At 36.9% G+C, this 21,984-nt stretch overlaps 1 protein-coding gene across 12 annotated transcripts in view; it reads left to right on the top strand.

The window, feature by feature from the left end:
• Positions 1-21,984, top strand: part of LMO7 (LIM domain 7) — a 195,444-nt gene that overhangs the window by 101,808 nt on the left and 71,652 nt on the right. For 11 of the 12 annotated variants that reach the window (XM_045567643.1, XM_045567637.1, XM_045567642.1 and 8 more), the window contains exon 4: positions 1,121-1,227. In XM_045567643.1, coding sequence (XP_045423599.1) covers positions 1,121-1,227 — 107 coding nt within the window. Of the gene's footprint in view, positions 1-801; positions 865-1,120; positions 1,228-21,984 lie in introns of those variants that run through there. The other variant, XM_045567638.1, reaches the window with a different exon arrangement.

Below are 21,984 nucleotides of genomic sequence, written 5' to 3'. Positions count from 1 at the left end.
ACCACCTGACTTTTCTTCCTGTGGGAGTGATTGCCTTTCTCCAAGTGGCAGGTTGTCTTCTGGTCTGTGACAGTCAGCTCTGAGGGAGGGAGAAGAGGTTCCAGGGAGACACTGGAGGCTCACACCACAGAGGTGGCATTGCCAGCAGGCTTCAGTGGACAGATGTATGTTGGCATGCTGGGAGGCCGTCCCTTTACCTAAGAGCAATAACAAAGCGAGTGTGGAGAGCTCGTGTGGGATCGGCACAAGCTCAACCCCATAAAGGGTTCTCTTTTTTCAGAGTAGTAAAGATGAAGCCTGAGCTAATTTTGGTAACCAAATAAATGTACGACTGAAATGTAGCTGACTGTAAAATAGAATATATTCTAATCTGTGTTTGTGCAGCAGTTTACATTAATGAAAAGCATTGGTTTGTGAATGGAGGATTTTGGTTTTGAAATCAGATACGAGCACAGCCTTGGAGGTAGGGGATAGATTTTCATTTTTTGGAAGCAGCTCTTGAGGCAGGTGCAGGGTGAGTAATGTGCCACACAGTGCAGTTCAGCCAATGAGCACTGGGTTTCTCAGTCCTATGGTATAGTTTCCCTGTCTGTCAAGAGCTGGCCCAGCAAACAAACCCGGATTCCAGGTGTGGTATTCCACAGTCGTTCTGTAATTTGTAATCATAGAAACAGAATGTTCCTCCTCTCATTTCTTCCCTGCCAACAGTTTCTGGGTGGGTGAATGTCAGTAGCTGGAGTTATTTTTAAAGAGGAGAGGTGAGGCTTGTCGTGCGAAGCTGGGAAGAGGGCGTTTGTTTGCCGAGCTGCGCTGACATCAAAGTGTAGATTACTGCTCAGTGGCTAGGCACTTGTCCTATAACAGGTAATGTTTAACGTGCCAGTCACAAAGATCACAGAAACAGCGTAGCCCGGGCATCAGATAGCACTACCGTTCATGCTCTGAAAGCCTGAAAGGCTATATGTGCCCCATGTATTTTTTTTCAAATATACATATGCATTGGTCTTGCTGCCGCTTCTTCTGCTGACTGTAATTGGACTTTGAAGCTGTGAAGTTATAAAAATTTGTAACCTTTGAGAGAGAGCTCGGCTAAGCAATCACTTTCCACTTCTTTTCACAGGATAATATAAATGTTTTTTTGAAAGCTTGTGAACAGATTGGATTGAAAGAAGCCCAGCTTTTTCATCCTGGGGATCTACAGGATTTATCAAATCGAGTCACTGTCAAGTAAGTTTCACTGGTTTGCTAGACATACATATTTAAATTTAGGACTCGTAGCTTAAGAGAAAAGAATTGCTGAGAGTTCATGATTACAGAAAATTGTTCCTTTCTCTGTATCTTCCTCTGTTCTCATACCAAAATAGACTATTTAAGAAATGGCTTAGGGACTGTGGTTGGTAACATGGCATGGTCTTATTGTAAATCTTCATGCTGACCGAAATGGTTGCGTTTATATTTTAATGCTTGTCCAACATGGTAGTGTTTGGTTGCTAATGGTGAGGATACTCATTATACTTATGAAGTCAATTTAGAGATTATATTATAGCTTACAGAGTAAAAGTAATTATTTTTAGATAGTTTTTAAATATATTTGGAGTTAAAACATTATTAATATAAAAATTAGAGCAGGACAGTAGTGGTAAAAGAGACTTTCTTAATTGGCAGGCAGCAGTGCCTGGGACCTACCAGGCCAAGACCTTGTTAGCTGTGGCTGATTTTTAAACATGGACTGTTTTTTACCATTAATAGTATGGATGAGAAAGTGAAAGTGGGGGTGAGCACTTGTATGTGGGTATACTGTTAGATTTTAGGTGGAAAATAGTATGAGTGTATGATTTTGTGAGTGTATGATTTCAGGAAATCTGGTTTAAGCTCTTGTGAGATTTTTTTTCCTATAAATCTAATTTACTTCCGGGAAGTCAGTAATACACTTGTGTTATCAGATAAAGGTGACAACAAAATTAATTTTGTAATAACCACTTCCTTGTCATCATGGCTCTTAAACCCAATTAATATTTTTCCAACAAGAAAATAAACACCTTGTTTTATCTATGGAAATAATAGAAATGGAAATATCAGTTTCTACCAGTTCGAAGATTTAGTTTACACAGTTAATATCCCTATGTAGTAGTTTTAATAGTTATTAAAAAATTGGCTCTCTTAAATATGGTCAATTTTTTCCTGAAGAAAAACAGCCATTTATATAAATATCTTTAGTGTACATTGTCTTATCAGTACAACCTAACAACTCTGGTGGAATTAGTCTTTTAAAGTCTATATATTTTTAAATGAACACACTGTTTAGAACATATCTGCTTCTAGTTCTGTTGAATACATTTTTCTAAACTCCATGATATGTGTATGGTAGGGATGACTCTGTCTGCATTTCTGGTTAATTAAAAGGTAGTTTCGAGATCCTAAGTTTCATAGACAAAATGAAATGTTTACTTCCGTAGTAGGTGAGGTCGTGTTTAATTTTCATGAAAAATAAATATTTGGATGCATTTGTTTTATTTTTTATCATCAACATATTCTTTCATAAGACCTAGCCGATGGGCAAGGAAACATTAGACTTGAAAGTCTTCTTTTTCTTAAGCTGTTGATGTCTGTTAAGAGTAGATGTGTTTCGCCCTTAAAATCATACTGTTTTGAAACTCCGTAACCTATACTTGAGTAGGCTAAGGACTAGGTGAAACATGTTCGTTGGCTCCTAATTCCGAGAGTGATATGAACAAAGCTTGCCTGGAGCCTGTTTCATGAGTTGTTGGGTCTAAAATGTTTAAGACAAATTAGCATCTGGGCGCAGCGTTCAGTGAAATTAAATTACTGACAAACTGAAACTGGGAGGTCACATAGTTATAGCTGTAGTAAGAGGTATGTAGAACAACTTGTTTCAGTGGAAACCACAGTCTGTCAAAGCAAGATGTGCCTAAGTAGTATCTGCGAGAATGCTTGAGTGGGAATGTTGACTTTGCTTAAGAACATTTCCCCTGATAATTCTATCTTGTAGGACCAAAAAACAAAGGGGGCCATCTGGGTCTGCCGCAGTGTAAGTGCTAGAGCCTCCCAGATGAGACATGGAAGTTGGCAAATGACTTCTTTAAAAATGTTGGCCAAGCTCTTTTGCCCTGAGATAGGATTTTTATTAAAAGAAGCAGGTTTCAAGGAAAGCAAATTATTGATTACTAAATAAAAATGCACTTCTTGATCTTTTTTTCTTTTTTAAATATATAATGTGGAGATTCCTATAGGTCAAAATTCTTGTCCTATCATTATCTTAGATTAAAGGACTTGGTGTAGGTTAGATCAGTGGTTTTCAGCTGAGGACAGTTTTGCCTCTCAGGATGGTTGGCCGTGTCTGCAGATACTTTTGGTTGTCATAGCTGCGGCGGGGATGATACAGGCATCTGATGGATCAGGTGTGCCGCTTGCTGAATACCCTTCAATGCAGCCCCCACAACAAAGAATTTTCCTGCTCCAAATATTAATAGTATTGGGTTCGGAAATTCTGGCTTAGATTTAGAATTTTCCCTTTTCTCTCTCTGCCAGCAAAATAGTCATGTAGAAATGAAGCATTCTGACACACACTTTTGACATTCTGCTGCAATGTAACTTTTTATTTACTGACATATAATTCATACATTTCAGTGTTAGTGTGTTTGTCTAATGGAAAGGCTCCTTGTAATTTGTCTGAAAGTATGGTAATATGTGAGTACTGTGAGATTATTTTGCATATAGGTATACATTAAATTTAACAAAAGTGTGGCAGACTATCTGGTTATTTTAAATGCTCTATCATAACTCAGCTGTTCAGATGGCATCTAATAGGGCATAGACCTGTTGTTGGCCTTTGTTACAAGCACAGTCTAACCATGACATAGAGCAAATAGGAAAGGGCAGTTGGTAGCCTCAATGTTGGCGAGTGTGAGGTGCTTTTTGTTAGTGGACTGCAGAGAGAAATATATAGTTGGCATATGGAACTGAGGAGAATTTGTGCGAGTGTGTGTGTGTATGTTGAAAACGAGTGGCAGGAGCAGAAGCAATTGAAAGAACTGTTGCTATCGAATAATCAAGGACTTAACTATTTTCCTTTTTTCTAGCAATGTGAGATCTACAATTTAACTCACAATAACTTTTCACTAGTCAGAGCTAGAGTACTCTTCTTTTGTTTTTTTTGTTTTTTTTTTTTTTTAAATTAAATTTTCAAAAAAAAATTTTTTTTTATGAGACAGAGTCTCGCTCTGTCGCCAAGGCTAGAGTGCCGTGGCATCAGCCTAGCTCACAGCAACCTCAAACTGCTGGGCTCAAGCAATTCTCCTGCCTCAGCCTCCAGAGTAGTGGGTACTACAGGCGTACACCAGCACACTCGGCTAATTTTTCTATTTTTAGTAGAGATGGGGTCTTGCTCTTGCTCAGGCTGGTCTCCAACTCCTGACCTCAGTGATCCTCCCACCTTGGCCTCCCAGAGTGCTAGGATTACAGGCGTGAGTCACCACACCCGTCCTAGTGTACTCGTTATATTTCTCTAATTATACATACTATGTTATCTGATTTTCTAACTGAATCATTTTACTTTGTAGAAAGCAGTATTCTAATTTTTCCAAGTATGTTTGAATTATTCCATTTATTTGGGGATTATATATATTCAAGAGTGAGGTAATACTTTTAATTTTGTTATGCTGGATGGTAGGATCCATATTTTCTCTTCCCACAAGACTAATAAGCAAATTTATAGTTTAGTCTTCATGAATGGTAGATTGAGATCTACCTCAATCTGATGCTATGAAATTCATCTTTTGTACTGATGAATAGATGAGTAACCCCATCATTATCAATCATTTACTAAATATCCATGCTGAACACACACACGATCCACAGAGAGGAGTTGGTGTGACTCCCACAGAGCTGTCTGTGTACACCTTCCATAAAAGGGTGTAGGAGAACAAGCACAGTGACCACACCCCACGTGCCACAGCACACTGGAGCACTCCTGTAGCAAGTGTCATGGTCTTTGTGGTGGCATCGGTCATGAAAAGAGGCACAGCAATTGCTTGTAGTAGAAACCAGCTGGACAGAGTAGCCCAGAGGTCCTGTACTGGAGGACTCGAAGTTGGCAGGAAGGTAGGGTTTGACATGAAAAGTTTTAATTTTACATGTCCGGCAATTTGACTCAGAAACTAACTCGTCTATTTAAACCATTGCTCTATATATCAGCATTTCTAAGCTTAGAATTTGAACAGATTGTAAACATGTTTCTTCCTTCCACCCCCTTACCATTTCAATCCAGTTTTTAGCACTTCCTCGGATACATTCTGTTCATAGTGTAATTACAGGATGGTAGTGCTTTTGAGCACTATTTGTCATGTAAAGAAATTATTTTCTAGTATAGATTTACTCTATTATTTGGAGTATTAATATTTTAGGTATAAAAGTAGCTTGAAATAAACATTAATATTGACCGAGTTTGTTTTCTTCAATCTGTTAAAGTGAAGGTGGAGAAATCAGGAATTTATTATTTTTACACATGCTAGTTGCCAAAGGAACAGTAGTTGGAAGCAAAATTAGTGTTAACATATTTGTATCGGAAAAATAAAGGAGGCTCAAAATGATATTTTAAGGATGCAACTGTTCTCTAAAGCTTCAAAGGGTGCTTGATTTTGTTGCAGCACTGTAAAGTCATTTCTTGGGAATTGGGTTCCCAGATGGCATCCTGTTTTAACAGTCGGCCAAACTGGGCTTGAGGTGTGTAAGTGTATATGTAGTATTTAAGGTTTATGTCAGTAAAAATATAACTACTTTGAATTATTTAATTTCTGCTTTTTTTCTGATTTGAACCTCATTTTACATCTTTTTTATGCAAGTATGTGTCTTTCAGATGAGCTTAACATCTTAATCTTTTTTTTTTAAAGCAAGCTTAATGATTTCCAAACTTGGATCTGCAACTTGAGCATGGTGACTTCCACCTGTCAACTCATGTTACTATTTTAAAATGTTCCCTTCCTACTAGCTTATTAGAAGAGTATAAAACAAAAAGGAAGTTTATTGCAATGCATATGAGTATGTCCTGTCCCTTTCAGCCATTCTCTGGTGTTAGGTACTTACTGGGAGGTGGGAACATTAATTCTTCTGAGTTGCTGAGGCTCTGTTTAAGGCCAGCAGCAAAAATGTATGGCCAAGTTTGTAAATGTTCTTTAATGGTAATACCTAAGAGTCCTAGCTGCAGACGAAGGTATTGGATATCAGGCAGGTCTGATGCTGGGACAAGCCATAGACTAATTGAAGTTTTATCTCCATTTCTAGTTCTTAATGTGTATTTCTCAGATACCCATCTTTCTGGATGCCAACCCTTCTTCTTAGCTATCTACTCCCTCAAATCCAAAAAAGACATAGGGCCTGTTTGTGTCTTGGACTGCTGAGTGTCACTTCATGCTGTGGACTTTTCTGGCCAGTGTCTTTCTCTTCAAAAGTAATCTGACCTATATTCATTACTCCAAAGAGCCTGACACGGTGGCCAATCTGATTAGCAGCAGACATGAGTCAGTTCATGGAAGGGTAATAGTTTGCTTCCCCTGACTAGATAGCATTTGTTTTAAAACAAGGCCCTTAAACAAAGAGACAGATATTTTTGTTGAGGGGATTTTTCTGCCTTTCAAACTATTGTCTGTAGGGCTTTCTATGTTGAATTAATCCAACTTTTAAAATTATTTGCACTGTTATATCTGTAGTGCCCTTAGCTGCTTTTGAAAATGTGAGCTTCACTAGTACCTAGAAGTGTTAAGCGCTTTTTTCTCTTTCATGTTCTATTCTGGCCTGATTTAAGTGATCATTTGTGTTAGTGTTGGGGTATATATGCTTAACTCTATTTCTGGAGCTACAGAATAGAAAATGGCACTTAATCCAGTAAGAGGAAATTTTGGTTTTAGAGAAGTTGCCATGTGTTTGTCATATAACAAGCATTGATTCAGCATCTTCTATGTGGCACATGCTTATACAGACATAGGTAAGATGGAAACCTGCCCTCAGTGGGGTTCACATTATAACTGGGGAGATGTGGCCATAAATTCACAGCTGGAATACATTGTATAAAGATAAGTGCACAGAGGTATGGTCATTTCAACTTTTTAATCAGGAAACTCATCTAATTGGAGGTGTAACATCTCATCTGTGCAAAGGACTGTGTCCTCTATATCTAATTTTTCCCAAGACTGGAAACCATTTGAGGGCAGGGAGCTTATATTATTTCTTTTATCTCCTTGGTTCCTGACACCATAGATATTTGCAATGTTTATTTGAAAACTGGATTTTAATTACAAAGACTTCCTGGATATTTTAAAACTAGGCTTTAAAGATAGGGAGAAACCTATCTTTTTTCTTTGCCTAGTCTTCCTCTTTTTATTCTCATCATTCAGATGCAAAGCAGGTCTGGCAAAGCAGTCATTGAACTTTTGGTTTCAATTGCCTTTTACTTACTATACCAGAATAATGACAGGGCACATTACAACATAATCTAAAATGTGTACAGTTTAAGAAGAGGGTGTGTTTCCTCTCTGTGTGTGAGTAATAAACTAAAACTGGAACTTTGGAACAGTTTTAGGACCATGTGCCTTTCAAAGTAGTTGGTGGAAATTTTAATAAATCCTCATGCTGATGTGCAAATGGTAAAACCATCATGTTTAACACATTTGAAGGATGTTTATTTTTATGAAGTGCTAGAAATATTTTGATGTCTTCATATCATGACCACCGATCATTTTTTTATCTTGTGAAACAAATCTAAATTGTATACTTAAGACTTTGGGGGGAACAATATGTTGGTTATATTGTTACAGCAAGTGTTACGGCAGATGGTCCCGAGGACAAACTGAGCGGCAAACCGAGAATCGAGAATCAAAGTTTATTCACCGGCGGGCTCAGAGGAGTCTCGCCACCAAATTCTGAGCCCCATCTACCCGATTTTTCCCACTTTTATTAAGCTGAGGTGGTCTGAGGGGTGGGATCTCAGGTGGCTAAGGTAATAGGTTAGTTGATGTGCCAGGTAATAGGTTAGTATTATGCTGATGCGGGTCTTCCATAAGAGGTGGGGGTCTCATGTGGCTGATGCCCCAAGTAATAGATGGGGGGTTTTCCTTATCAGTATAGATAGTTGGAATATCTTGTAGAAGCTCAAGAGAAAGAAATAGACATTTTTAAAAGCAGGAACTCATAGTGAAGGTAGTTTCTTACAGATCATTAGTATTACTTTAATAAGAAACTTTACCAGCATGTCTACAGTAAGCCTCACTCCTTCCAAACTCAAGTTACCTGCCATGGTACCTCTTACCTTTGTCTAGCATTAAACATTAAACCCTGCCCCCTCTTCCCCGCCAAAGTCACACTGATATTGATATAATTAAAAACCATTTGAAGAATATGAACACAAAGAAACTTAAAGATTTTTTAACAGCTTATTTGAACTGTTTCGTCTAAACTCCAGGCTGAGTTTGTCACTTTCTCACAGGATGGAACAAAAACATTCAGTAGATGTGCATCAGTTGTTATGAACAGAAACATCTTAAATAAGAATAGAGTCTTTGGTGTCCCCCAGCTTGGGTTTAATCCCATCTTATGTCACTTGGTAGCTAAAAGACCTTAGACAGGTTACTTTTCCTCCGTGTAATGGTTTTGCTTCTCTGTGAGTTTAATTTTATGAAAAATAATTGATTGTTTGCACTGTGTCAAGCTGTGTGCTAAACCCTGGTAATATATTAGTAAATAAGACGGACATAATTGCTCTTCTCTGGGAACTTAGCAAAGAATATCACTCGGGTAATACCCCTAAGCCTCACAAAGATGTTGTAATGATTAAATAAAGTTAGGTATATAGAGCATATAATGCTTGGTGTATAGTAAATGCTCAATAAATGGTACTGAGTTATCATTGTGATCATTTTCATAATTTGGCTTTCCTTGTTTGACCCTATGAAGAGTTGTGTCCCTGTAGTAAAACATGGAGGGAAAAATCTGGCACATAAGTTGTGATTATAAATTATAGGCTCTTTATTTTTGGGAACTGAGGCCATTTAAAACTTACCCCTTCTCTCCATTGGGAGCAGAAATTAAAACAGATGTGTTTTTCTGACACTTATGTTTAATCAACTTGTTACAATGTATCTATCTTGTTACAATGTGTCTATTTTGTTAGAATAGCAAAGCTGGAGACCAGACAGCTAAATTATTTGCTCTTGCCCCTGTGTATGTGAGACTAATACAATTTTAACTTTTTTGAGACCAAATTTTTTCTGCATTTTCTGAAATATTATAAATACTTTGATTTGAGTGTTTCCTTAAAAGGTTTTATTTCCATATTTTTAAAAAGAACAAATTTAAAAAGCACATTCATAAATCCAAACTAAACACAAATCTAAAGCTTTACATTGTTTATTGGTTTATTTTCATTGTTGCTTCATTTTTTTGCCCTTCATTTCTGTGAAAAATGTCATTCCGGTCATAAGGAGGTTATCCTTTAGATAAGATAAGAAGCTATTATCTGAGAGGTGTTTTATAGAACTTATGAATATTTTTATTTTTGGAATAAGTGTTTATAATGTCTTTACTGAACTCAAATTTATGTTGCAGCCATATTTTCTGCTTAGGGAAAACTCAGCTGCTTTTTGGGCACCTCCCATTTGTTTTATTCATCAAAGGGCTACTTACACTAACGGCGTAAAAAGACTATATTATTTGAAATATTGGTGGGTTTTAACCTTAGGCATTAGGAAACTATAAATAGCTATAAGTACTGTCTTTGAGATGAAAAGGCATGCTTATTATTTAGTTCCAGTGTTAACTTGTATACAGTGAAAAAAGTCAAGAAATTAAGAAGTATAATGTTATGTCAAAATACATTAACAAAAAACTTTATTTTTCCTTTAAAAAGTGGACTCTGACTATCAAATGTTAGATAGTACAGGCATAAAAGTTGTTCAGTGGCTATTTGTTAATTTTTAAGAGTTTAGGTTAATGGAGCAGTTATGTTTTAGGGGTTGCCCTGTTAAAATTTCTGTCATGGTGAGCAGCAGTCCGGGGTGGAATTGGTTGCTGATTGATTTACCCTCTTGTTTTTCAGAGACATATGTCTTTCTGAGTGCCTCTACTAAACTGGGAGGCAGGCTTATGTGTCATCACTTTATCTTTTGAAGAGCTTAGTATTATTGGTACAGACACCACTGGCCAAATATGCCCAGTAAACCCTAAGAAAACATGTTCCAAAAGTGTTACTGGAAAACCTTTAAGGAAACATTGTATCCTTGCTATGTAAATCTAAGAAACTCACACTAACATTCTTGAATGTAAATTATAGTTATAATTTTTATAATGCAATAAAATTTCATTCAAAAAGTAGATTAAAATATACTCTGAATTAACACACTTCAGATAAACCAATTTTTCCTAAACTAAAAATAGGAAAAAGTGGGGATTTGCTCAGCTGGGAGAAGTACCTGTTTTGAATTAAGTGGTGTTTGCATTAGCCACTGACAGTTTAACAAGGGTTTGCTCTGTGTGCTTTGAACGATTTGGGGGAGAAATCCCTAAATAAATATCAAATATCACTGTTATTACTACATCTCACTATTTCATTACATTATAATAATATTTATGGCTGCCAGATTTCTTTTGAAATGCTGCTTTTCTGTATTCTTAATTTACTGAGCTATGGAACTAATCTTCAAAGGAATTAGGGCATCTGGGTCAACAATTTGGCTGACATGTTACTAGACTTCTTTTGGCTTAATACTGAGAAGGAAAAATCTCTAGTAAGTAGTTATTGTTTATCTCATGCTCAGTTTTCCTATAGGTGTATTTGTGTAAAATGCCCAAGAATAGAGCAGACACACATTTGTTAAATAAGAATGTATATGAAAATTTCTGAGGCCCCAAAGAATGATGTACCAGATTCCTGAGGGTCCTCAGATCCATGTTTATTTTGGCGATGAATTTATTTCACCTAAGGGGCTTGGTCCATGTCTTGGAGGAGAAATAGGAGTTGTAATAGTTTTAAATATAGGTATCCAAAACATGCTGAGTCCCAGATGATTATTGATAAGAAATAGAGCTCTATGTCCTTTCTCCCCACATTTTTCATTATTTTTTCCATACCACTTACAAGAAAGGGGCAGAAAAATCTCTTTATTAAGGACTCTGGCATCCAGTGATGTGAGCCATGGGCTGGAGAGGGCTGGAGACGATGACTTTCATGGAAGCAAGAAGCAACCCGAGCTGATGGGCTGCCAGGGATGAGGGAGGTTGGGTGAGTGCTATGTGAGGCTTGGTACGTATAGCCTTAATATTGAGTCCTTTCGTTTGTGGACCTTTTGTGCCTTGTCAGTAGCATCCACTCAATATTTAATATCCACTATATTCAGATCCTGAATCTTGTGGGTAGATTAGAGAAACAAGATCTACTCCTTTCCTACCTTGATCTTAAAACCAAAATTGGAGAAACAGAAAAGCATTATTAAGTCTTAATTTTTTCTTTTGGGTCGTAAGTAGCATTGAAATGGTTTACAGTTTATGATTCTAAGGGAATACTGGATTTGGAGTGATGAATACCAGTGAGGTTAGGAAATCTCTGTATTAGAGTCTCCAGAGTATATCAGACATATTCCTGTCACTGTGATTCAATTAAGCATAGACAAACGAGAGCTAGTGGGCACTGTCAGATATTTGACATAAGTTATTTCTAAAGGAGTAACAGTCCAGCCAGGCATCTCCCTTCTGCTTCAGAAGCCTAAAGGGAAACGAGGCAGAAAAGAGTAACTTGCTTAGCTCTATGACCTTGGGCAAGTAATGATGTTAGGTTTTTAATACAGGGTGTATCTTTTCCTACGTGCTTGTGCTTCTTCCACTGTATTGTCTAAACAGACTTAAATGGTCTTTAAAAATTTGCTGATATTCTTTCTAGTGCTTTGTGACTAAATTTGTCATGAGTTGCTTTTCACTGGACCAGCTATACTCAAAATGGATTTGTGTACATGATTGATAATGCCTCATTTGATACATGGCAAATACCTTAATTTTTTTTCCTAGTTTGTGAGCTAAGTAACTTCAAGTGGATATGTTATAATATGCCATCAAATCTAAGATCATTGATTTTAAGACCATTGATTTTAGGAATATTAAATGAGACCATGTGTGACTTAGAAGGAATATGGAACAAGTATGGTCCTCTAACACTGGCTAGTTGAAAAATAATAAGTATTTGGATTTTGATATGTGTACAGAAATGTCTTTGCAGGTTTTATGACTTTCATGGAGATATTTATGAATGTTCAATTGTATTTGCCAGGATAATGGAACGTTCCTGTTAAAGGCCGAGGATTGTAAAATTTTACAAATCTAAATTGCCCAGGATCATATCACACTTTGACCTTCATAGCACTGACACAGAACGTGTCTTTAAAAATAGAACTAGCAAATGCATTTTACTTAGAATAATTTATTTATCAGTATTTGATGTTCTATTTTACTTAATATTATTAAAACCAAACTAAACTATGACTCCCATCTCCAAACATCCCGGGCTAGAAATAAGTGGTCTTTAAAAAAGAAAATATAACATGGGATATCTTTTGTTGCAGTTTAGATCATTGTATATTAAATTTTATACAAAGACTTAAAGATTAAAAATTTGAAGTCCTAAAGTCCAAATTGTAAGCCAAAATATAAATTCTAGTCAAGTTATCTATTCTATTGGATTAAAGAAGAACATTTGGATAAAGAACATTGGATAAAGAAGAACAATTCAGTACATTGCCCAGAGTTCTGCTATCAGTGTAGCCGCTGGAGGGTTATAACAGGTGGTAAGCACAGGGCATCCAGTGTAACAATAAATAGCGCAGTCTAATTCCAGTAAGATGAAACTCCTCTCTGGTTGCAGAAAAGGAGTGGGAGATCAGATAGTGACTCAGAAAAGCAAAGTCCAAGAAATGACTCAAGCACAGAAGCACTTCAAGCATTCCTTTACTAGGATTTATAGTAAATGGAATGACCACTTCTTCTCTTACCAAACCTTTAGAAATTAATTATAAGTTTCTAAATGATTGCTACTCATTAGTAGGAAGAAATATGTATTAAGCTTTCATTTTGTGAATGGGATGTTTTAGATTACCAAAGACACATAAAACTAATAGGGCCCAAGATATGAATAGAGCAGAAGAATACAAACAAGGACAGTTCTCCTTTGAATAACGAGTAGATGGGTTAGATGTGATAATAAACACTTGAGTTTTAAGGCTATTAAATATATAAGGGAAGGACAGATACTGTTTTTGACAGAGTAAGTGGAGGAGAATGGAAAGAAAATATTTAAATGTTTCACTTAATACCTTTTGTATGACCACTCAGTAAGGTAGAGTGGTTGCTGAGTTTACAGGCATGGAAACTCAGATTGAGAAGCTCTGTGACTCGCTCCAGGTCACAGGCTCAGTAAATGATACAAGTGGAAACCCTCATTATGACTCCAAACCAAGCGTTCTTCCTGTTATAAAATTCTGCCTCTGTGTCCAAGTGAAAGGTACGGAGATTGAAGAAATTCCTTTTTTCCCCCTTAACATGTTGATGTGTCTATCAGACATAGTAGGAAGACAGTTCTGGAGATACGGAGGAGTTTGTAATTTTTAGAAACTATGGTTGAGAAACTACTCAGGCTTTACTGAATGCTTTAAACAAGTGCTTCTCAAACTTCAGTGTACAAACTTCATATAAAACAACTAGGGGTCTTATTCAAATGCAGACTGATTCATTAAGTATGGGGCAGGGATTCTGTATTTTTAGCAAGTTCTCAGGTCTTGCTAATGAGGAACACACTCTGAGTTATAAGACTTTAAGCAGTAAATGACAGTGGTCACATGCTGGAGTGAGAGTTTAATGGAGGTGTGGGGGATGTAAGGCTTGAGTGTGGATCTAAAGGCTGGGCAGGATTTGAATGAGAAGCGGGCGACCACTGCACGTAAATTGACACACATTCAGAGGCACAGAGTCAAGGAGTCCAAATCAGATACTTCATAGAGCCTTCCAGAAGTAAAGCAGTGAGCAAAGATGAGTTAAATAAGGTCTCGGCTTTTGAGACTTACATTTTGGTGGGGGAAGCTTAAGGTGTGAGTTTACTAATGTAGTTTGGCAGATTGGAGGCAGGATGACCGTAGGTTGGGACAAGCTTTAGTGGTGCCTCAAGTATCCTGGTAGACATAGTGGAATTATTACTGAATGCTATTGAGCAGAGGTTAAAATATTAATATCAGAGACTTAGAAAGATGGGGTAATGAGGTAGTATATAAAACAAATTGAATGAGAAACTAGTACTGAGGCTGGGAGAGAGGTAAGGAAATTGCCGCAGTCGATGGGTGTTGTGATAAGGATGCCAGCTGCCAAAAGCAGTGAACATGTATTAATAAACGAGACAAATGCCAAAGATGTATGGTGTAAAAACGATGGGGAATTGATTAGAGTGAAGCAGCAAGAAGAGTCAGGTTCTGAGCTGTGCAACCATTAGCAGACATAGGAAAGGCAGCTGACTTGGAGGCAAGATGGAAATTAAGGTTTTAACACATTGGACGTGACAGAACATTCAAATTGAAATATAGGAGTTGTCAATATATTTAAGCAGAAATCAGGGCTGGCTTTGTAGATTTGAAAGTCATCTATGAAGAGGTAATTATCATTTGTAGGAAATCAAAGTCTAGCTCTGAGGAAGTGAGGGTGGAAAGAGAAGTATTCCCTCATTCCTTTTTTAAAATGAGTACTTCCTTGCATTGCTCTTTTTTCATGCCTGTTCTTTCTTGCTGGTGCAAAATGACCACCATTGACTCCAAAAACAAGCCATACTTTTGTCCATGCTATTTTCTTCTCCAGCAGACCCTTCACACCCACCTTTACCATTTGTCTTAAATTTTTTTCTGGCTTTTCTGTAGTATAATTTACATGCAACAGAATTCATCGGTTTTTTTGTGTGTGTGTATAGTTTGAATTTTGGTGATTAAATTCGGTTATGTGACCATCACCATTATCAAGCTATAGAACCCTGGACGTTTACATGTGCCCCTTAACGATGAAGCCGCTCACCAGATGTCTAGTGTTTTCGGTCACTATAGAGTTGCTTTTTCTAGAATATCATATAAACGGAACATATCGTATGTAGTCTTTTGTGTTTGACCACTTTCAGTTTGTGTACTGTTTTTGAAATTCATGCTGTTATGTAATTCTTTATTACTGAGTAGTATTTCCCACTGTAGATATGCCACAGTTTGTTCATTCAGTCACCAGTTGATGGACATTCATGTTTCCAAATTTTGGCTATTATGAATAATGCTGTCTAAACACTCATATACACCTTTTTGTGTAAGCATGTTTTCATTTTTCTTGGTTAAGTACTTAGGGAAGGGATTGCTGGGTCAAATGGTCGATGTGTGAGTGGCTTTATAAGAAATCACCATGCTGCTTTCAAGAGGGACTGTACCATTTTGCATTCCCACCTGTAATGTATGAGAATACCAGTTGCCCCACATTCTCCCCAACATTTAATACTACTAGTCTGTTGAATTTAGTCATTCTACTTAGTGAGTAATGATATTGTGGTTTTAGCTCACATTTTCCTCATGACTAGAGATATTGATACCTTTTCATGTACTTTATGGGTGTTCACATATATTCTTTTCTGAAGAGTCTTTTCAAATCTTTTGCCAGCTTCTTAAAATTGAGTTGTCTTTATCTCATTGAGTTGTAAAAGTTCTTCTTATATTCTGGTCAGAAACCCCTTGTCAGATACGTTTATCAAATATCTTTTCCCAGTCTGTTGCTTGCCTTTTTGTTTCAAAGTTTCTTTCTTTCTTTTTTTTTTTTTGAGACAGAGTCTCGCTTTGTTGCCTGGGCTACAGTGAGTGCCGTGGCGTCAGCCTAGCTCACAGCAACCTCAAACTCCTGGGCTTAAACAATCCTACTGCCTCAGCCTCCCGAGTAGCTGGGACTACAGGCATGCGCCACCATGCCCGGCTAATTTTTTTCTCTATATATATTTTAGTCGGCCAGATAATTTCTTTCTATTTTTAGTGGAGATGGGGTCTTGCTCTTGCTCAGGCTGGTCTCGAACTCCTGAGCTCAAGCAATCCACCTGCCTCGGCCTCCCAGAGTGCTAGGATTACAGGCGTGAGCCACCGCGCCCGGCCAAAGTTTCTTAACTGTCTTTTGATGGGGAATAGATTTTAATTTTTGATGTAATTACTATTTTATTAATTTTTTTCTTTTATGATCCATACTTTTTTGTGTCATCCTTAAGAAACCTTTGCCAAACCTAATGTTGCAAAGATACTGTCTTCCCAAAAATAATGTGAAGTGATAAAGATTGTGAAAAAAAATAAACCTAGTTGAGGAAGAGAGATGTCAGGAAAGTTCTTTGGCTGTGATAATAATATTTTAAGCATTATTTTTAGATAAAAACTCTACATTCAGTAGATTTAAAGACACCGATAAAACTAGCTGTTGGGATGAATGTTGTATTCTAATAATATCATAAAGAGTTTTGGCAAACTTTATCCCTGAAAAAAAGCTCACTGAGTTGAAGCTTTTGTGTGGTATAAAGTTTTCAGTCAGAAAGGAAGCACATTGAGGTAATTCATATCTTAATTAGTTTAATTTCACCATTCTACAATATATAAATATTTCAGAACATCACACTGTACAAGATAAATATGTGCAATTTTTATTTTTCAATGAAAAAAATTAAAAAGACCGCATTCTACCTTCTGAAGGTTGGGGTGCATTTGTGTGTATACATATGAGGCCTTCTCTCTCCTGTGCCCCCGGCCCCAGATCTGCCAGGCCACACTGACTGTCAGGGCTTGTGTCTTTGCATTCAGATTTTACCTTGACATGCGAGTGAGGGTTTGACTTTTCTTTTTTAAGACTTTTGCATGATTTGAATTCCAGGAAGCTCATTCTGATCAGATGGTTAAGTGCTTATGGTATTTTGACACTTGATTTTTATAAAGAGATTTGGTATTGAGTCTGTTCTTCTCAAATCTTGTGTGTATACTTGAAACATGCATTCTCACTCACAAGCCCATCATGGCTCCCACTCACCCACCGTGTCAGATCCGAGCACACTCCTCTGATAGTTTTATGCAGTTCTGCCTTCTGATCATGTGTTGCTTATCTTGCTTCCATACAAACTTTGTCGGCCAATAAGGCCAGCGTCCTCTTTTCTTGCTTCCCCTCGACAGCCAGGCTCCATCTCGCCTCATCTGTGGAGCAGTCCCTTACTAGCAGAGGAAGCCAGATGCCTGGTTACCAGTCCCAGTTCAGCCACTGCCAACTGTCTGGACTCCGGCAAGTTCCCTGGCCTTCTCTGTCCTTCCAAGTCTTTATAAAATGAAAAACAACACTGCATAGGGACCATTGTGAGGATTAAATGAGTTATTGTAAATAAAGAGCTTAGATGCCTGACAGATAGCCAATATTCAACAAATGTTAGTAATTTTGTTACTACTGAGACTATTGCTGGTTAAAATTTTAGACTATTCTCTGTTCTCTAACTCCCATGATATGTACAACCTATGTTAGTTTTTTTCTTCTGTTTATTTCATTTTTAACCTTTATGGTAGATTTTAAACTAATAATTCTCAGTATATCCAGAGCTAGATTGAATTAAAAACAGGTGGGGAACAATGATTGGGTGAGAGCATGAACACTGTGGAGGGTGCAAAGAAGATTTAGGGGTGGTTTTTGTCCACATAGACTTGCCTGGAATATATGAGTTGCTGTTTTGTTTTTTTCTTTCTCCTGGACTTTTTTTCCCTCTTAGATATGGATTAATTTGTAGGTTTTTCTTATAGTAATTTTCATCTCATTATGTTAACCTCAGTGTAAATTCTTTTTTTTTTTTTGAGACAGAGTCTGGCTCTGTTGCCTAGGCTAAAGTGCCGTGGCGTCAGCCTAGCTCACAGCAACCTCAAACTCCTGGGCTCAAGCGATCCTACTGCCTCAGCCTCCTGAGTAGCTGGGACTACAGGCATGTGCCACTATGCCCCGCTAATTTTTTCTGTATATATTTTTAGTTGTCCATATAATTTCTTTCTATTTTTAGTAGAGACGGGGTCTTGCTCTTGCTCAGGCTGGTCTTGAACTCCTGAGCTCAAACAAGCTACCCGCCTTGGCTTCCCAGAGTGCTAGGATTACAGGCGTGAGCCACTGCGCCTGGCCCCTCAGTGTAAATTCTTAGTCTCTGATTCCCAGTGATTTCTCACTTAATAAAATGCAGGTGACTTTATGGGTAAAAGAGTGGCTGAGTCTTAAAACAAGGAGAGGGTTGTAAGGGTGCATTTCTTAAATGAACTAAGCAATATGATTTTATCCTTGGAGGGATAGGGCAGAAGGGAAAATAAAAGATCTGTCCTTATGAGGACGAAGAGGGAGAAACCCTCCTAAGAGGAAAACAGCAGCATATGTGGAGGAAGCAGGAGTAGCCAAGGCACTAGCATGGCTCCCTTTGCCAGGAAAGAATGGTGTGACCAAGTGACATCTCTGTACACTCAATCTGTTCAGCCTACATTAGTAGGGAGGAAAGACCTCGAAATACTCTTACTCTATATATGAAGAAGAAAGTTCCTTTTTTTTGTTCTTTGATATTTAGAGTAAACTAAGAACTATATGCAAATCTGAAGCTTAAGGCATGGAAGGCTGCAGATTTAGAGACAACTAATGGTCTCTCCATAATCCTTGGATATTTTGATTATTATGATAACAATTGTGAACATTTGGATTTATTTTATATAAGTAGATAATATTCAATAGTGTTCTTAGAATGAAAAAGATGAAACCAAAAATGTTTATTTCTGCATTCTAAATGTAAAGTATACAAAACAATTCTTGTTTTAATCTGGTTCATTATCAGGAATGATTGTTTTTATTTCCTTAAAGACTTACTTATAAATGGATAATTTGTCCTCTTACTTTTAGTAATAGTTGCATTAAAGGAAATTATAAGCAGGCATCATCTTACTAAGAAGTTAGTAGTAAGTCATTATGTCTAAGGGTCTCAAGTCTTTTTGAAATTAGTTCATAAAATGGTGAGGATTAGGGTCAGGAAGGACTTAGATAAACTTTTGAAATTCTATATATTCATTTCCCTTACCCCCAGGTACCTTGTTTATGGTTCTCTTCCTCCTCCTCCACTCCTAAGTAAACAATTTGACGATCTGGTGTTTGATCCCTTTTTATGTTCTATTGGAACTCTAAGAAGAAAGCTGGAGTTACATCATTTGAAAGCTTTTTAAAATATTATGTCAATTGCTTTTATGAATGACTTTGATAATGTACTAATTTTCTGCCACCAGTGACCTTGATTTTGGTTTCTCATTCAAAATGAGAATTTTCCGTTCTCAACTTAAAGAAATTGACGTTTAAGAGAAAATGAATACTGTATTAAAAGGTTGTTAGCCTTCAACAACTCTGGAGCACATTATCCCACAATCATAATCGAAATAACACATGGAACGTCTATTTATATTAGTCCAGAGCGCTTAGTCATGTCATACAGCTGATGTGAGTGTTTGCTGTTTTATTTGAACTCACCAGAAAAGCTGAGGGGGAAAGGATCTCTAGAGAGACTAGTACATCTCTGTGTTGATTTTCATATCAATTTACAAATTTCAGTGGGAATTATTAATTTGAGAAACATATACTTTTAAGTATATAAGTGTATATTTACTTTGTAGGAGATAAAAATGAGAATGTCAGACCTGGAAGGTACTAATAAGATATTTTCTTCCAGGGCCATCCTTTCACAGATGAGAAAGTGTCCCAGAAGAGGTCAGATGGCTTTTGCAATGTCAGCTAGTGAGCTAAGATAGGTGTGTGGACTTCAGTCCCGTATCCTGAGTATTGGTGTGTTGTTTACACTGTACCTCTCTGCTAGCTCAGCCAGAGCAGCAAAAGACTCTGATGAGAGTACTGTTGTACTTTACCTGGCATTAACTCTTTATTTCAGTGAGTGACTATCTATAGTAATGGTACTTTATTTACATTTTACTTTATTGCTATTGTTCAGATTTAGGAATTTGAATAAAATAAGGGCTAAACTTAAATTTTAAAGGCAACTTACTGTTTTAATCAGCAGACCAGGATATGGTCACATTATTTCATGTTTTAGAATATAAAGAAGAAAGTTTACCAATGGCAATTTGATTTTTCTATCCAGCCACAATATATATATCTTTTATGTTTTATACCTATTTGTAAAAAGTTGGTCTGTTTTCCTATTTTAAATCTGATGCCTTGCAATTCTGTTTACACATCGCTGTATTTATGGAAACTACTTTGGTATTAAAATTTTCTCTGTGGGATTTTCTAATAGGGTGGTCTTATCTTCATGCTCAATTAATTTATGATCACATCCAGATGAGTTATTTCAATGTTAGTTACTTTAGATTTTCTTAACTGGGGAAAACAAAGATTAGGCAATACAAAAATACCTCTAGACTGGTTTCTTACCAATTACCCTTCTTTAGAGACATAAAATAGGAATGCATGGTAATATGAGGAAATTATAAAATGAATGCGATGAAAGTAACTTATTTTAACTTTCTGAATAGCATTCCTTTAAAGCTGGCATTGGTTGACTTTTCAGAAATTTTATGGAAAGAATTCTTTGTGTGCTACTTTAAACATTTTGTTCTGTGGATTCAAGATATGTGTTTTTTTTTTAATGTCTAGTCATTCTCTTCTGGATCCCATAGAATGTTAGTGCTTATGAAGTGTTAAATAATAAACTTAATGACCTTCCCTGTCCTTTAGATCCCTGGACCAAGGCATGCTGAGAGGCAGCTTAGTGTGTAGTGATAGCGGCAAGTTGAGTGCATTTTTAGGGTGCTTTCTTAAGCAGACCTAAACTCAGTGAAGCAGATTGACATTTTTTTAGTCAACACTTGAAAATCATTGGCAGTATTTCCAGGCCTTGCACTTAACTTCAAGTTTCAGTTAAACTTCCTTTTTCAGAGAAGTAACTGAACTCATTGAAGCTATAATTTCAGTTCAGATGCAATTTTAACTTTGATATATTGCTAGGGCAGTAGCTTTCAATCATTAGCATCAGAATCCCCCAGAAGGCACATTACAACATATAATACTAGACCTCTGAGAGGATTCTGTTTTAGGAAGGTTCTTGAGGAGGTGTAGAGCAAGACTGGAGGCTGGCAGGAAATGAATTATGTCTGAGAAAGAAGAGATGAATTTGAGATATCTAGGAGCTAGAATTGATGGGATTTAGTGATAAGAGTTTTTGGGAAAGGGAGTTGTTTAGCTTAGGCTTCCGTTTTCTGGCTCTGAAATTTGGGGCTTCAGAGCATGTGGAAAGAAGAACAGGCTTGGAGATTAGATGATGTATGCACTTAAGAAGAAATTATTAAATTTTAAATCCTAGGCAGGAATAATGACAGTGATATGGCTGAGAAAAGTTTCCTGGGAAGTTATTAGAAGAATTGGGTTGGCAGTAAATATGGTGAACAGGGATGAGAGATGGGGAAAAAACCCTCATTAGACTTAATAGTCTTGGAGAGATTTTGAAAGGTAATCACAAATAAAATAGGAAACTTGAAATTGATGGCTATAATTGTAAATTAGTCTGAGTGACATCCAACTGAAACCTATATTGAACCTGAAAGTTAACTGACAGGTAAGGTTATATTAAACTGAATTTGAAAGCCAATTATGTTATTTGAAGCATGTCCATTCTTTCTCAGTGGTTCTTAACAGGGTGATTGGGGATACTCTAATCTGAAATTCTAAATGTTGTATGAAAAGCTAAATAGAAAGTGGGGTGGGCATGTGTACATGTGTGTACACATGTAAAATCAAGTGTGATATGTGTAAATGGAAAATTTTACATAATGCATCCTATTGACTAAAGACAAGTGACTTTATACAAATTATCAGAAACAAAAAATATTTAGTTAAAAA

Source organism: Lemur catta, chromosome 13, assembly GCF_020740605.2.
Source record: "Lemur catta isolate mLemCat1 chromosome 13, mLemCat1.pri, whole genome shotgun sequence".
Taxonomy (NCBI): Eukaryota; Metazoa; Chordata; class Mammalia; order Primates; family Lemuridae; genus Lemur; species Lemur catta.
The sequence above is the reverse complement of the archived record's forward strand: the minus strand, read 5'-3'. Positions and strand labels throughout refer to the sequence as shown.